The 14,520-nt window shown below is 49.7% G+C and overlaps 7 protein-coding genes across 7 annotated transcripts; 4 read left to right on the top strand and 3 right to left on the bottom strand.

Moving 5' to 3' along the window:
- Positions 1 to 280: 280 nt before the first annotated feature.
- On the top strand, positions 281 to 2,074 carry BDW47DRAFT_132627 (cytochrome P450; the record flags this gene model as incomplete). Its single annotated transcript, XM_024817617.1, has 7 exons — positions 281 to 373; positions 407 to 520; positions 581 to 706; positions 757 to 841; positions 888 to 956; positions 1,008 to 1,592; positions 1,647 to 2,074. The coding sequence occupies 7 exons, from the start codon at positions 281 to 283 to the stop codon at positions 2,072 to 2,074; spliced, it is 1,500 nt and encodes a 499-aa protein (XP_024670837.1).
- Positions 2,075 to 2,288: 214 nt separating this feature from the next.
- On the top strand, positions 2,289 to 4,176 carry BDW47DRAFT_132625 (cytochrome P450; the record flags this gene model as incomplete). Its single annotated transcript, XM_024817616.1, has 8 exons — positions 2,289 to 2,339; positions 2,392 to 2,484; positions 2,556 to 2,625; positions 2,677 to 3,250; positions 3,304 to 3,414; positions 3,470 to 3,740; positions 3,790 to 3,950; positions 4,017 to 4,176. Exons 1-8 carry the CDS (start codon positions 2,304 to 2,306, stop codon positions 4,174 to 4,176), a joined length of 1,476 nt encoding a protein of 491 aa, XP_024670836.1. The 5' UTR covers positions 2,289 to 2,303.
- A 269-nt stretch (positions 4,177 to 4,445) lies between these two features.
- BDW47DRAFT_132624 (short chain dehydrogenase reductase) lies at positions 4,446 to 5,398 on the bottom strand (the record flags this gene model as incomplete). Its single annotated transcript, XM_024817615.1, has 2 exons — positions 4,446 to 4,841; positions 4,898 to 5,398. The coding sequence occupies 2 exons, from the start codon at positions 5,396 to 5,398 to the stop codon at positions 4,446 to 4,448; spliced, it is 897 nt and encodes a 298-aa protein (XP_024670835.1).
- Positions 5,399 to 6,250: 852 nt separating this feature from the next.
- Positions 6,251 to 7,877, top strand: BDW47DRAFT_108108 (transferase family protein). The gene has a single exon (XM_024813163.1). It carries the CDS (start codon positions 6,778 to 6,780, stop codon positions 7,783 to 7,785), a length of 1,008 nt encoding a protein of 335 aa, XP_024670834.1. The 5' UTR covers positions 6,251 to 6,777; the 3' UTR covers positions 7,786 to 7,877.
- Positions 7,878 to 8,882: 1,005 nt separating this feature from the next.
- On the bottom strand, positions 8,883 to 9,835 carry BDW47DRAFT_132621 (RTA1 domain-containing protein; the record flags this gene model as incomplete). The annotated part of the gene is made up of 2 exons (XM_024817614.1): positions 8,883 to 9,568; positions 9,649 to 9,835. 2 exons carry the CDS (start codon positions 9,833 to 9,835, stop codon positions 8,883 to 8,885), a joined length of 873 nt encoding a protein of 290 aa, XP_024670833.1.
- A 406-nt stretch (positions 9,836 to 10,241) lies between these two features.
- BDW47DRAFT_132620 (Zn(II)2Cys6 transcription factor domain-containing protein) lies at positions 10,242 to 11,575 on the bottom strand (the record flags this gene model as incomplete). The annotated part of the gene is made up of 2 exons (XM_024817613.1): positions 10,242 to 11,420; positions 11,474 to 11,575. The coding sequence occupies 2 exons, from the start codon at positions 11,573 to 11,575 to the stop codon at positions 10,242 to 10,244; spliced, it is 1,281 nt and encodes a 426-aa protein (XP_024670832.1).
- Positions 11,576 to 12,788: 1,213 nt separating this feature from the next.
- Positions 12,789 to 13,988, top strand: BDW47DRAFT_132619 (Aristolochene synthase in complex with 12,13 Difluorofarnesyl diphosphate; the record flags this gene model as incomplete). The annotated part of the gene is made up of 4 exons (XM_024817612.1): positions 12,789 to 12,884; positions 12,930 to 13,179; positions 13,229 to 13,502; positions 13,568 to 13,988. The coding sequence occupies 4 exons, from the start codon at positions 12,789 to 12,791 to the stop codon at positions 13,986 to 13,988; spliced, it is 1,041 nt and encodes a 346-aa protein (XP_024670831.1).
- Positions 13,989 to 14,520: the final 532 nt, after the last annotated feature.

Raw genomic sequence — 14,520 nt, 5'->3', positions numbered from 1 at the left:
TTTGTAATACCGGTGCAGCCAGCGACGGTTGGATTATATATATTAGCAAGGATCCAAGAGTAGACAAGTGCCCGTTTCGGACATTGACTGATCTGTCGGCGGCCTAAAACAGTTAAACCCTAAACACCCCGGACGACCGAGGCGCTGAAACATGGATGTTATAGTATATTGGATATCTTGATAGTTTATTATTCAGGTCTCTCCGCATTATTACACCCAAATCCCTTTCTTCATTTTTGTATCATAGACTGCTGGGATCTCTTCCAGACCCTCGCTTGACATGGACCTTCAACACCTTATGCGGCAGTGCAGTTTTGTCTCACGGGACAATCCACTCACGCTATTTGCTGCACTCGCAGGAATAGTTACTGTGGTTTTTATCATCTGGAACAAATGGTCGGGACAGCGACTGGTCGCCGGAGTTCCCATTGTGGGAGGCAAGGACACAGCCACTATCAAGCAAAACCGTCTTCGGTTTGTACACGATGGCAAGAGGATGCTTCAAGAGGGCTATCAAGCGGTGTGTCTTTCAAACCCTATGTCTTTGATAATATAGGATTCATGCTAACCTTTCCACCAGACAAACGGAGGATTGTACTATGTTCCAAGCAAGCTTGGAGAACGGTTGATGCTACCCACGAAGTATCTAGAAGAGCTGAAGTCTGCTCCCATGCACGAGGTTGATTTTGTGGCCACTTTTATTGAGGTATCATGCATTCTGAGCTATATATGTCGTGAATATACTGAGGAGAATAGATGTTCGAGGGAAAGTATACCACCATGGGCAGTCGATCCACTCTTCATCCCAGAGTAGTGCGCAGCCAGTTAAATAAGAACCTCTGTGAGCAGACATACTTTCCTCTCTACTACCGAACTAATCAGTCCAGGGACGGTAATGGAACATGTCCAAGAAGAAGTCAGCGATGTCTTTGACGCCAGCTTTCCCGCATGTGACGGTAAGCCGCCCACTTGAATGCTGGTTTCCAGTGCTAAATACGGTCAACTAGACTGGACGGAAGTGGATGTCGTCGATCGCATCACACATATTGTGGCGCGTGTATCAAGTCGCATGTTTGGAGGCACCACGCTCAGCCGCAACGAGGATTGGGTTCAGTCCTCGATCGACTTTGCCACGGACGGATTCATCGGCGCGCAGGCCTTAAAAAAGTACCCGGAATGGTTTAAACCCATTGCAGCGCGGTTTATCCCCGCCATTCAAAACATCAAGAAGCATTACGAGAATGCCGAAAAGGCGGCCATTCCAATTTTGGAAGAGCGGGCTCGCACTGGGGCTACCGCACCTGATCTGTTGTCTTGGATGGATGACGATGCCAAAGGGACTGAAAAAGATCCGGAGTTTCTGGCTGGGATTCTCCTCAAGGTTAGCTTTGCTGCCATCCACACCAGTGCTGCTGTGCCGACTCAGCTTCTGTATGATCTCTGCGCCATGCCCGAGTATATCGAGCCACTCCGGCAGGAGATCGCGGACAATACAGATCCGAATGGCGTTATTTCGCGCCAGGGGTTCCAGAATCTGTCGAAGCTGGATAGTATCATGAAGGAGAGCCAACGATTCAACCCTCTCCTATTGAGTAAGTATCAATGTCTATCGATAAACACGCCCATTTCATCACTGACCAAATTAGTTACCTTCGAAAGAGTGGTGACCACGGATTATGCCTTGTCAGACGGACTGGTCATCCCAGCCAACACCACGATTGGCATCCCCACGCACGCCATTTCCATGGATGCAGCCTTGTACCCAGAGCCCGAAAAGTTCAATGGCTTCCGGTTCCATGACTTGCAGAAGGAGAAGGATTCCGGAGAGAAAGGCCCGCCGGTGGTATATGCCACCTCGCACCCGTCCAGCATGGCATTCGGATACGGCCGCCACGCATGTCCTGGGCGATTCTTCGCATCGGCCGAGATCAAGGCAATCATGGCCTATCTGATTCGGAACTACGATTTTAAGTTCCCACAGGACAGGCAGGACCGGCCTCCGAGCTTACTGTTTGAGACGCAGAATCTGCCCAATCCGACAGGGAGGGTTATGTTTAAGCGCAGAACCTTGTGATACCATTAAATGATTGAATTACAGTAGCTTAGAATGGCAATATTAAATGGAGTACTACCTCACATCAAGCTATGACCAAAAAAGGCGTTGATAGAACCGCGTTTTGCCCCTTTGGGCAATACCCCGCTCTGCTCAGCCTTGAAGAGGATGGATATGAACTTTCTCGACGTGTCAGCTTAGCAAAATTGATTGCCATCTGTATGAAGCTGAGCTGTCATCATCCCACACAATGCCTTTGACCGATGGGTTCCAGGTTGCTGTTGCTGTACGAATTCCTCACTCATCATCGAAGCACATCGAGTTGACCACATGGACAGATCATCGGCCTTGTCCTCGCCTTTAAATATATTCAATGGCTAAATAATCCTCTCCGACGGTTTCCTGGACCGTGGACTACATCTTTCAGCAATGTACGTATTTCCTATCGGATGCCTGTCTTTTCCGGTCTCACTGACGGCTGTCCACCGACGGGATCCTCCAGGCGCTGTACTCGTGGAATTTCATGCGCGGCCGACAACCTTATCGCCAGTTGGAGCTGCATGAAAAATACGGCAAGCTCATATAACCTTCGTCATCCGTCTCAGTGGCTAACGCGTATCCAGGCCCTGTCGTCCGGGTATCCCCGAATGAACTGAGTTTCAGCACTGCCAGCTCCTGGCGCGACATATATGGCGTCCGCAAGAACGTCGAGCCCTTCATCAAGGGTGAATTCTACGACGGCGGCAACTTCGCTGCCGAGGCGTTGTCTATAGTCAGCGCGCGGGACCCCAAATCGCACGCCGAAATGCGCAAAGACCTGGCCAGCGCATTTTCCGATCGCTCGCTGAAGGCCCAGGAGCCTCTAATTGCCGAGTCGGTTGATCGGTTCGTCGAAAGAATCGGAGAGGCGGGCAACAGCCCTGAAGGCACCGATATGGTAATGTGGTACAATTTGACCACCTTCGATATCATCGGCAGTCTGGCATTTGGGCAGGACTTTGGCGGCGTCGAGTCTGGTACCGAGCACTTTTGGGTGTCGATCGTGACCAAGAGTCTGCGCCTGGGAGCGATGGCGGACTGCTTTCGTCGATTCCCGGCTGCAGGGGCAGTGTTCCAATGGTTATTTTCGGGCTTGATTGAGAAGATGATGGAAGAGAATCGTCGGCATCGGAAGTACACTATGGACTTGGTGCAAAAGTGAGATTCTTCTTGAAGATGGTGATTCTTGAGACTGATCATCTTTGTCATAGACGCCTAGCGAGTAAGAGCACACGCAAGGACTTTCTGACCAAGATCATCGAGGGGCGAGAAGATACTGGTATCTCAGCTGTTCAGATTGCAGCACATTCATCGGACTTTGTGTTCGTCTTTGTTCCTTCAGCGCGTGGTTGATCATGCTAACATTTATAAATATAGCATTGCCGGCAGCGAGACCACCGCCACGACAGTGTCCTGCATGACCTACTATCTCCTGCGCAACCCAGATATCATGAAGCGTCTCAAAACAGAAATCCGCACCGCATTTACTCGATATGAAGAGATCGACGCCGCAAGCACCACTTCCCTTCTGTATCTTCGAGCGGTAGCTCAAGAGGCTATGCGTGTTTACCCTCCACTGCCGCTTGCGCTACCCCGGGTGGTCCCAGCCAGCGGGAGCACGGTGGACGGCCATTATGTCCCTGGGGGTGTAGGTGATCTGCTGTTTGTATTGGAGAAAAAACTGACGAGTTGAGCAGACTATTGTATCCACGAGTCCATTCGGCAGTAGTATGTCGTCGGCTAACTTCAACGATCCGTGGGAATTCAAGCCGGAGCGATGGCTAGGGAATAATGTGAGCGACGATCTCGAAGCCAGTCAACCGTTCTCGCTGGGCCCGCGGTCGTGCATGGGTCGAAGGTAAGTAGATGTTTAGTATTCATTCATTGACCAACATATGGGCTGACTGATATTCCCTTGATGAAGTCTCGGGTGGATGGAAGTGCAGACAATCATGGCTAAGGTGTTGTTTCGATATGATTTGGAATTGGTAGATCCGGATGTCGACTGGCATCGGGATTCGCAGATGCATACTTTATGGGAGAAGCCTCGCTTGATGGTGCGAGTGTCGCCTCGACAGGAGTAATCTCATCCGTGTTTGAGTATCAAGTGGGATTGACATGTTTACAAATCGACTCCTAACAAACTGTTTCCATGCAAAGAATGAAATGAACTTTGCTTAGAACCACAGTATTCCATATGCTCTATACATGATCCGGACCGGCACCAGAAGGGTAAATATCTCGATCTTATAGTAGTATAGAATATAAAATGTCCATCTTCATATTATCTGACCTACTGCATCGTAGTATCAAACAGTATATTTGATATGACTGATACACAAAAGATCATCTATTAAATACTCCGAAAGTCCGTAGCAGTTTGCTGCAACCGCGTCAACCGTGTATTCTCCTCTCCAAACCACTGCGGCCGTAAAGAAGCAATAGGCTCCTCCAGCTCCGTATACCGATCACCCAGCGTCAAGATCGTGCGACCATTCCACCGGGACTCCTCATCGTCTCCGCTGTCTTTGCCATACTCCTCGACCAACCGCTTTTGGCGCGCCACTGCGGAATACACCACTGCCAGCCCGACAAACTCGGCCGTACTCACTGGGAGCCCTGCTGCGATGATTGGCGCAGCCAGATTACCCGGCAACAGTGCGGTGATGGTCGCGGCCGGGGCCACGCTGTTGATGGTGATGTCTTCGGTGCGGATAGCCGAACGGAGTGCTCGAAGGAGCCCGATGAGCTGGATGGGTTCGTTAATTGGGTTTTGCAGTAGAAGCTAGAAGTTGAATAACTTACAGCAAACTTGGAGGCCCCGTACACCGGTAACGACTGCTCCGGTGCATAGGCAGTCGCGCTGGACGTGATGACGATGCTACCAGGGCATTTGCGGTGTCGGGAGTGGCTCAACGCCAGCTTGGTAAAATTCAGAACACCACGCAGGTTGACGTCCAACACGCCATATTTCGGCTCGAGCAGTTCATCATTTTCATCGAACGTGTCGGCGAAGTAGTCGGTCTCTTCGGACACCCCGGCATTTGACACCGCGATGTCAATGTCGCCGGCGTGGTGGAACGCCTGCTTTAAATCGGACCACTTGGAAACGTTGCAAGGGTAATACTCAATGCTGCTGTGAGTATCCGCTGGGGGCGGGTTGATATCGAGATCCAGAACCGTGGCGCCCTTTTGTGCAAAGATCGTTGCTGCGGCCAGTCCGATGCCCGATGAGCCACCGGTGAGAATGACTCGTTTTCCGGTCAGATCAGGGATATCGCTGACGTCGATGTTGAGTGAAGTCATTGTATCTGTAGATTGAGCATACGAATAGGGTTGGGTGGACGGTTTCTAGCCGTGAATGCCTAGATATTGTATATCGGCCAGTCGGCCTCCTCGGAGTATCCCAATGGAGGTTACCCGAATTTGGAAGCCCGGAGATTAGGAAGCCATATATCTCGAATTCCCTGAGCAGGTAAAAGATTTCCTCAGTCTCGCCAACTTCAACATGACAGTTCTCGCGGTACTTTTGTGGCTGATTCGTCCGTGCGCTGCATCACCAGCTACGGGATCATTCACTCCAATGATTGACTTGGGATATGCATTACATCGCGCCAGGGTCTCTGTGAGTAGTCTACGTCCAATAGAATTTTTGGAAGTTTATCATATAGAACCATAGCCCAATGGAATAACCATCCCTTCACCTACATCCACTGTACCTCCAATCAATGAGGCCCGATCCGTAGCCCCTGCAGCCCCCACCCCATTGCAGTGCCATTCAGAATGGTGAGGAAGATGTTATGTGCCGTCAAGTATTGTCAACCTGATTGCATACAGTCATAGAATCTATCGAGGGCTTCAGTTTTACCAGCACCCCTGAATCGACTAAAGCGATCCACTGGTATGATCGAACAACTGAGCAGGACATATGATGAACCACAACGCGATGATCTTTCTGCCCCGGTGTCATAGCTGGTTGAAGATGTGGCAGTGATTGGGCAGGGATTATGAGTCATTATGAATCGTTGATTGTCACCATTTCGAGTCTAGACTAGAAGGAGGAAAGGCCGATGTAACCCGCTGGATAAATATAACTGTATCACCAGATCGTTAGTCTCGTTATCGATACCAATATCAAAACAAACAAAATGGAAAAAACGCGTGTCTTCCCTTCTTCTCGTCCGCACCAGCCCTATTCAACCCCGCTTTCAATCCTCGACGCCACAGTTGTTCGTTACGCTCCTACGGGCGCGATATGGCTGTTCGAACACATTCCCGAAGGTGTCAGCGAAACTGAATTCCTTGACCGTTTGCACTCGTCTCTAGAGGATGCCCTCAATGACTTTCCACACTTTGCAGGCCAGCTGCAGTGGGCACCGTTTCGGCCGGGCGGTTCACACACTGAGCGCTTTAACCGACCCATAATTACCTATGGCGATGAAAAGGACCCCGGTGTCGAATGGAGCGTCGTGCGACATTCAACCATCTCGCTACAGTCGCTGGCGCCGACGGCGTCAGAAAGAGCATCCGGAAAGGGGGTCTGGATAGGAGACGAATTTGCGCAGAGCCTGTTCCTCTCGAATACGTCGTTGCCATTGCACGATCTGCGAGAATGTGAAGGTCTCCCTGCCGTGCAGATCCAGCTCAATCTTTTCAATGACGGGGGATACGGTATTGGTGTCAAAATGGTCCATTCCTTGGCCGATGCACAAGCATTGATGGTGTTTGTCCATCACTGGGCCGCCAAAAGTCGCAAATCGTTCTCTTCCCCCGATACCTCGTCTCTCATGGATGCGCCCGTCTTCAATCCAGCCTTACTAGACGCACGTGCAGCAGGGGATATTGATGAACCAGCTGCTGATCCTGTATTGGTCTCTACCGCTCGCCAGCTCCCACTCCACCGGTTTGACTGGTGGCGCACCAATGCCCCCGGCTACCCGCCTTTTTCGCTACCAACGACAGAGAACTCCAAACCATCAGCGGAAACCCTCTCCCTGATCGAACTATCGCCCTCCACCTCCGCGCCGTGGTTAACGTGGGACTTTTCCCGGCCGGTGCGGTACACACAACTGCACTACCCGGGACCCGAGCTCGACCGTCTGAAGGAACAGGCGCGCGCGGACGGTCGCTCAGACATATCGCGGTTAGATGCATTGCTGGCCCACATCTGGTCGGCGATCAACCGCGCGCGCGGCCATAGCGATTCAACCGAGGACGTCTTTCTCAACCTCACGCTCGGAGTGCGGGCACGTGTATCGCCTCCGTTGCCCGAGTCCTTCATGGGCTCGCCGCTGTTCCTCGCTCATATTAAGTCTTCGGGTGCGTCTGCCTGCGCTTCGAGTGTAGGCCAAACAGCAAGCGAAATTCGGGAGACAATGCTCCGTTTCACGCCCGACGTGGTGGGCGCCATGCTGCACGATGCGGCGCATGAGGTGTGCCCGCAACGGCTGTGGCAAGCGTTTCTGGGTACACAGCATACCATAGTGACGTCTTGGTTGCGGCTTAAGGTGTATGAAGTGGACTTTGTTGGATCCAAGGAGCAACCTCGATATGTGCATGCCGTGATGCCTAAGATGGATGGCTGTTTGCAGGTCATGGATCCCGGGGTGAATGATGGGGGCGTCGATATTGCATTGTATTTAGATGGAGAGGCGATGGAAAAGCTGCTAGTTGATAGACAGCTACATGTTTGAGTATATTAGATTTAGTAATAACATGAGTTCGTGCGTCGGATTACCATTTTATATGGAAATTTCGATAGCCATTGACACGATGCATATGCCAGGTTCGGCTGTTTGTTGATTATAAGGTTCAAACGATTGTTGTATACTTGATCATGCATTTTGACATGGCATCTCCAGATGGTCAAGACCGTCTAAAGCCTATCACGTCTGACGATTCCGTCAAACCTTATCAGAATCACAAAGTGCTGTATATATGCGGTGACTGATCAGTTATCAGATTTGGAATTAGGATTTGAGACTATAATTAATCAGAGTTTATCACTGGTATCTTTCTTCTTATAATTACTCTACAGGATAAAGCTCTGTTTAGTATTAAGTTAATAGAGGATTTAGCTTAATTTAATCTTCGTGACAGGCAATACATAGAAATATCACTTCATTGGAAAGACAGTGCCTTGAATTAACCTGTTTTCAGAAATATCACTGCCCAAGGCGCTCAAGAGGCAGTGCTCCACAGATCCTGCTACTGTCAGGTTTCAGCCCTCGGGATGAGCTGGCGAAGCATGACATTACCCTGGTAGACGGTGTGAATCCCCCAGATATGGGACATAATCTCTGTGAATACTTTTCTTTCATGTAGTGGTGGAAACGCGATACTCTGAGCAGTGATTATCAATCAGGACTCTGCTTTGGAATCATCTGGTACATGTGAGCGGGCTTCTCTGTGACTGGATTGTGATGCTGCAGGCGCCGCAGGGGCACGCATGCGCTCAAAGTTGATGGGGAGACGAGGGAGCTCGACGGACACCTGTGTTTGTCGTCTAAGCCTAGTCATATCAAGGCATTAATCATGTATGCACCTGTGTTAGCGAATATTGTGGGGGCGGATATCCCGATGGATGGCACGCATATTGCTTCGGCGGTTGGAAGCTCGATGTCCAGCTGGTCTTTGGTACCCCTGTCGGTGGTCCTCTCGGGAAGACTTTCGCTCCTATCGACGACCGCTTCAAGGTGTACGGAAAGTCTGCATAGATTATACATATCTAGACATTTTCATTAGCGATAAATCATGAACAACTTAAGACTTTAACCCTAGCCTTTTATATCTATTTATTTCTCAAAGGCCCCAAATCCCTATCAACCCCCCTCTTCACACTCCTAGCCCTCTTCACCAATCTCCCCGGATGCCAGATAATCCAAAGCCCCATAAGAACCGCCATCAACCCCCCATCAAAAACATAGATATACACCTCGCGCTGACGCACATCCGCCCCCTTCGGCGCCCCAAATTCCACCGTCCTCACCAAATTCCTCACAATCATACACCCACACACCACATAAAGACACCACATATACCTCCTCCACCCAAACCCCGCGCCATCCAGCTCAACAGAAACCCTCGTCGGATAAGCTGCCAATCTCCGCTGAAATTTCACCGCAACGGCCACAAATCCGATAAACACAACAAGAGTAAACACCAATCCGGCCAAGACCGCCTTGGTCCCAATATCAATGATATGCACATCACCCGTGACTTGTAACCCGGCACCCACGAGCTGCGTCAGAAGACAGATAACATCGTTCAGCACGAAGAGCACCGTCAGCCGCTTGGGACGGATTGGCGAGTGGTCCTCGGCGCCTAGGGCTGTGATTATCCGTGATAATGTCATGTATACGCTTGCGGCTAGGAGTGGCGGTGCGCAAAGGAGGAGCATCTGCTGTTGAGCCCACGGGCCGATTCCCGTTCGGTCGTTGTGAGAGCGTGCGCGGCCGTAGTAGCCGAATGTCTCGCCTGGTTTTGCTGTTAGATTTGCGGTTTTTGATGGTTGTATGGGTAGTAGATGGAAGGGAAGGGGAGGGCTTAGGACGTACATATTCCGCCGAGGACAAAGGGGATAAAGTATGCTGCTCTGTATGGGAACATGAGGACAATGTGTGCGAGAGTTGCGAGGCCAAAGATGGCCATGAAAGCGTATCCGGCTGTGAGAGAGGGGTTGTAGGGGTAGAATTCGACCCAGGGATCTGAGCCGTTGACGCCTGGATGGAAGGTAAAGTCCATTTTGATTTAGGGTGAGTTCTGTCAGTAGGTAAAATGAAGAGTGATAGTAAAAGCTTTTTAGAATAAGAAGGCTGTTCTGGATAACATGGCTGTCCTTTATACGTAGTTAGGGTCTACTGAGCGTTTCAACTGGCTACCGCTTTGGGTAATCTGGAAACGAATACGAGTGGAGCGGCAAAGCTTCGGTGCGGATCATGCAGGGTTTGAATGGAGTCGCGTTATTTTTAGGATCATTATACACTCTATCGGCATTTCTCATTCCACTTTTCAGTACCATACTATACTGTATCCTTGTTATTGGATAATCCCTGATCAAGGCAACAATATACTCTGATAACCTTGATCCTGCAGTTTCGGAAGTGGGTCCCTTTGACGTCCTATACTTGGGTATATATGTACATTTTCATTAGGGCACATAAGCAACAATCTCCTCCGGCCATTCAACCCACGCATGATACGCCTCAGGGAGGCACGCCTTGATCCCCAAGACGATATGCTGGTCCCACCGTTCCATAAACCAACAGCCTCTCATATACCGTAGCAGGATAGCCCAATGCGCAAGAATAATTAGCGCAATCGGCTCCTTTTCTTCCAGCTTCGTGATCATCATATCAGGGAGTCGAAACGTCCATCCCATAGCGTACGGCATCAGGTCCGTTGGGTGGTACCCGGTCCTCCGTCGCCGGTATGCTTCCTCAAAGCACTCAACCAAGTTATCCACAACGCCAACATAGACTTCCCTGTTTCTTTCTGTCTCGGGATTAGCCATTTCCCTGACTTCTTGAAGGCGCTGGATATGCCGAGACAATTCCTCGTCCAGCCCAGGGGCGCGCATGTCGATATCTAAACCTGGGCTCTCATTATGCGGTTCTAGCACGCCAGTGAAGATCTCCTCACTTTTCTGGGCTAATATCGACCGCACCCCATGTAGTAGTACTAACCACTCTGACTTTCCATTGGCATTGAACACCAAGTACTCGCCGTCACGCGGGCCGCGCGCAAAATACGCAAAACAAATCATGATGGCTGCTATATAGATATACTGACAGCTCTGCGAGTTCAGCGTATCCAGAGCAAGAACAGCCGTAACAGAGCGCACGCCGAACATAAAATGCTCGTCTGCTTGACGCGTATACGTTCCCCGTCTGGCGGGGTTCAGATATGCAAGATGGAGTGCCGATAGTGCGAGGAGGAGATGCAGGATTGAGGGAAATGACATGCCCCATTGAGGGACATGGATTTGCCAGACCTTTTGGGGGTCTTTTGCTTCATTTGCCATTGTACTTGAGGTTGCTGTGGTGAAGTGGTGGAAGAGATGGAGGTCCTCTAGGGAGATTCCCCCTCCTGGAGCCGTCACCAAGTGACTGGTTGGAGGAGAAGGGGGATCGCATTGTACTGCGATAGAGCGGCAATTATCTTCATCCTGTGATGGCGAAGGTGCTAGTGTCTGGTATTTTGACTGCCGGAATTGGTACCGTTGTGGTGGCGTTGAGCCGGCTGAAGGGGACCTGGAGGATGGAATTTGGAAGTCACAGCTGATAGAGTGCAACAAGCAGTTATTGCAACTTGGTTTCTTTTCATCGCACTGGTTTTATGTTAATCTTGCCAGATGTTAAGAAATGATTTCCCGAGTCTTACCTTGACGCGGCGCTTCTTGCAATTCCCACATCCAAGACGAGATTTGCGATGTGTCCGCCGCGATCGACTTTTCTGGTTGATTTGTTCGCTGTCCATATCCATTCTGTGATGTATACAAATGATGGAGGATGTGGTGGTGAAAAGTCGTCGTATTCGTTTCCTTTTAGCCGCTTTGGTAATATTGCTGCCTGGATGCCTGACAGTCTGGTCCCCTGCATGCCAATGCCGCTGCCGGTGAAGCTGCAACTCTTCAATACCTCCATTCGGAAGAAATACCGGTGCCAAAGCTCTATGGCTAAAATGAGGTGAATATTCCTGCCGCGAAGCAGAATCGCTCCTGCTTTAAATGACATGCTCAGACATGCCTTTTATAAGGGATTAGGCATCATGAACATGTTCTCTATCTAGACCATTAATAAGCAGCCTTGTCCGGGCTCTCTAGCCGTGCATCGCCAGAGTATTAGTGAGATTATTAAGACCATAATGTAAATCCCTGCCGAGCTGGCTGTTACGGAAACCTAACGTGGTCAACACCCCACGAAGGCAGCACAGCTTACTCAGTGCACTCACTCCTTGCTCAATGATCGCCTCAGGCCGCTCAGGGTGTGGTCAGATCTACTCAGTGAGCAAAAAGCGACGAGGGGTGAGCACCCAAACGGAAAGGGAAAGCCTTCGAGCTGGCGAGAAAATCAAGTACGAATGTAGTCCAAATCAAACTGAAGGCAACAGGATATTCTATAGATAGAGTGGGCATGTGCAAGTAAATAATATACTACTTCCTACCCTTTCTATCTGTCCTTATGAACAATAAGCCTCAAATAACGCTCTCTATTTAGTGGACAACAGTCACATTTGAGTGTATACATTGGTGCATACTGCATCAAGACTAGCTCAATGCAAAGCCGTTATTTTATACAACGGTATCAAGTGAATCTCACCAAGCACAAATCTGGGAGTAGGCAGTGAGTTGGCAGCATAGAACTATCATTTCTGTCCACTGATGACACATGATCATGCGCATGTCCCATGTTTCAATCAATTTCATCTGTTTTATACTTGGCAGCAGAGCACCCCCCCTCCCCTCTAGCGTTTCACACACACCATGGTCCTCGCGCCTCTTCCCCATTCGTACTTGAATCCTGGCTTGGATAGGCAATTGGTCACAGCCTCCCTTCGGGACTTCTACTTACGGTGTGAGAAGTAGTGAGACCGGTATATAGTCTGGAGACGAGTGGAATCTAAGTATATAATCTCAGGGCTGGTAAAGATCACCTTGGATACGTTTTTCAGTATCATATTTTGTACAACCATCAACATGTCATTTTCGCTTTCTTATCTCCAAAGCCTCCTTTATTCCGCCACAATTGGCCAGATAACATCCGCCCTGGGCTATCAACACGCCATTCACCCCGTCCTCGGCCGGCAAAGCGACCTTCTGCCTTCCTTCCCAGCACAGTCCCGGGCAAAGAAAAGCGAGGCTCCAATCCCGTCACGCTTCACGCCAAAATGCCAACCCCTCTGTACCGAGATCATTAAGCAGGTCGATGGATACTTCCTCACACATTGGCCTTTCAAAAATGAAAAGGCCCGAAAGAAGTTCGTGGCGGCGGGGTTCTCATACGTGACAAGTCTATACTTCCCCATGGCGAAGGATGACCGCATCCACTTTGCGTGTCGGCTCTTGACCTTGCTGTTTTTGATCGATGGTCGGTTATACAGCACAAGCTCCTACAATGATGTGTCTGACATTAGCAGATCTTCTCGAGGATATGTCGTTTGACGAAGGCTCGGCCTATAATGAAAAGCTAATGCCGATTGCCCGCGGGGAGGTTCTACCCGATCGAAATGTCCCCGTGGAATGGATCATGTATGATTTGTGGGAGAGTATGCGGGCTCATGATCGAGTCCTGGCAGACGGAATACTCGAACCCACTTTTACGTTCATGCGAGCCCAGACAGACAAATCTCGCTTGACTATCAAGGAAATGGGTCCGTATCTCACATATCGTGAGAAGGACGTTGGGAAAGCGTACGTCTACATCAACCATACTCCTGATGAATTGCAGGATATTAACTATGGCCCATATTCAACAGTCTATTATGTGCCCTGATGCGATTCTCCATGGAACTCCACATCTCCCCCGAAGAAATCGCTTCGGTCCGGGAGATCGAACAAAACTGCGCCAAACATCTCTCCGTGGTAAACGACATCATGAGCTGGGACAAAGAGTATCTCGCCTATCAGACAGGACACCCGGAAGGCTCTGCTATTTGCTCTGCGGTGCAAGTCCTCTCCGACGAGACCAGTCTGTCTTATGCGGCGTGCAAGCGGGTCCTGTGGGTGATGTGTCGCGAGTGGGAAAATAGACATGAGGTTCTGGTGGCTAAAAGGCAGACTGATAGTGCTGTTCCCTATGGTGAGAATTTGAAGCTTTATGTCAAGGGATTGGAGTACCAGATTAGTGGGAATGAGTTGTGGAGTTTGACTACTCTTCGCTATAACTCGCCTAACTAGCACGATTGTTCTGTATATATGATGTTTATATATATGGTGTTTTTCAATTAATGAAAATTTTGTGGTGATTTGATATCTCTACTGAATAAGTCCTCTATCCTCTGTTAATATGAATTCTGTACAAATTGGAATAGAACAAGCAACACAGAGCATTTATGGTAGGTACCTATTTACAAAAGACCCAGAAGTTTTGACCAATCAAATCTAGTGTCCCGATGGGCCGATCCGATCTAGCCCTAAACGTTCATTTGCGAGCTCGGGCCGAGTACCAAACAGTACTAGCTGTTGGAAGTTGAACCCAGTGTACTATGACCAACTCCATACTGGAATTCCGACCTGGAGCAATTGCCTGATGATGATGATGATGATATTGTTTAACCGCGGGCGTCAACCCCACAAAAAAGAAGAAAACATACAACAGCCGGGATTCGCATGTGGTCACCCACCATACTACTAACCGGCCGGCGTGTGGCTTAAGTACGGCTGAGCGGACGGGAAGCCCTGTTCTCCACACCCTATGGTCGTATGTACT

This window comes from Aspergillus candidus, assembly GCF_002847045.1.
Source record: "Aspergillus candidus strain CBS 102.13 unplaced genomic scaffold BDW47scaffold_32, whole genome shotgun sequence".
NCBI lineage: Eukaryota > Fungi > Ascomycota > Eurotiomycetes > Eurotiales > Aspergillaceae > Aspergillus > Aspergillus candidus.
The sequence above is the reverse complement of the archived record's forward strand: the minus strand, read 5'-3'. Positions and strand labels throughout refer to the sequence as shown.

Bases quoted from the DNA above. Each gene is read 5' to 3' on its own strand.
- BDW47DRAFT_108108 (XM_024813163.1), top strand. From the start codon at position 6,778: ATGGTCCATTCCTTGGCCGATGCACAAGCATTGATGGTGTTTGTCCAT.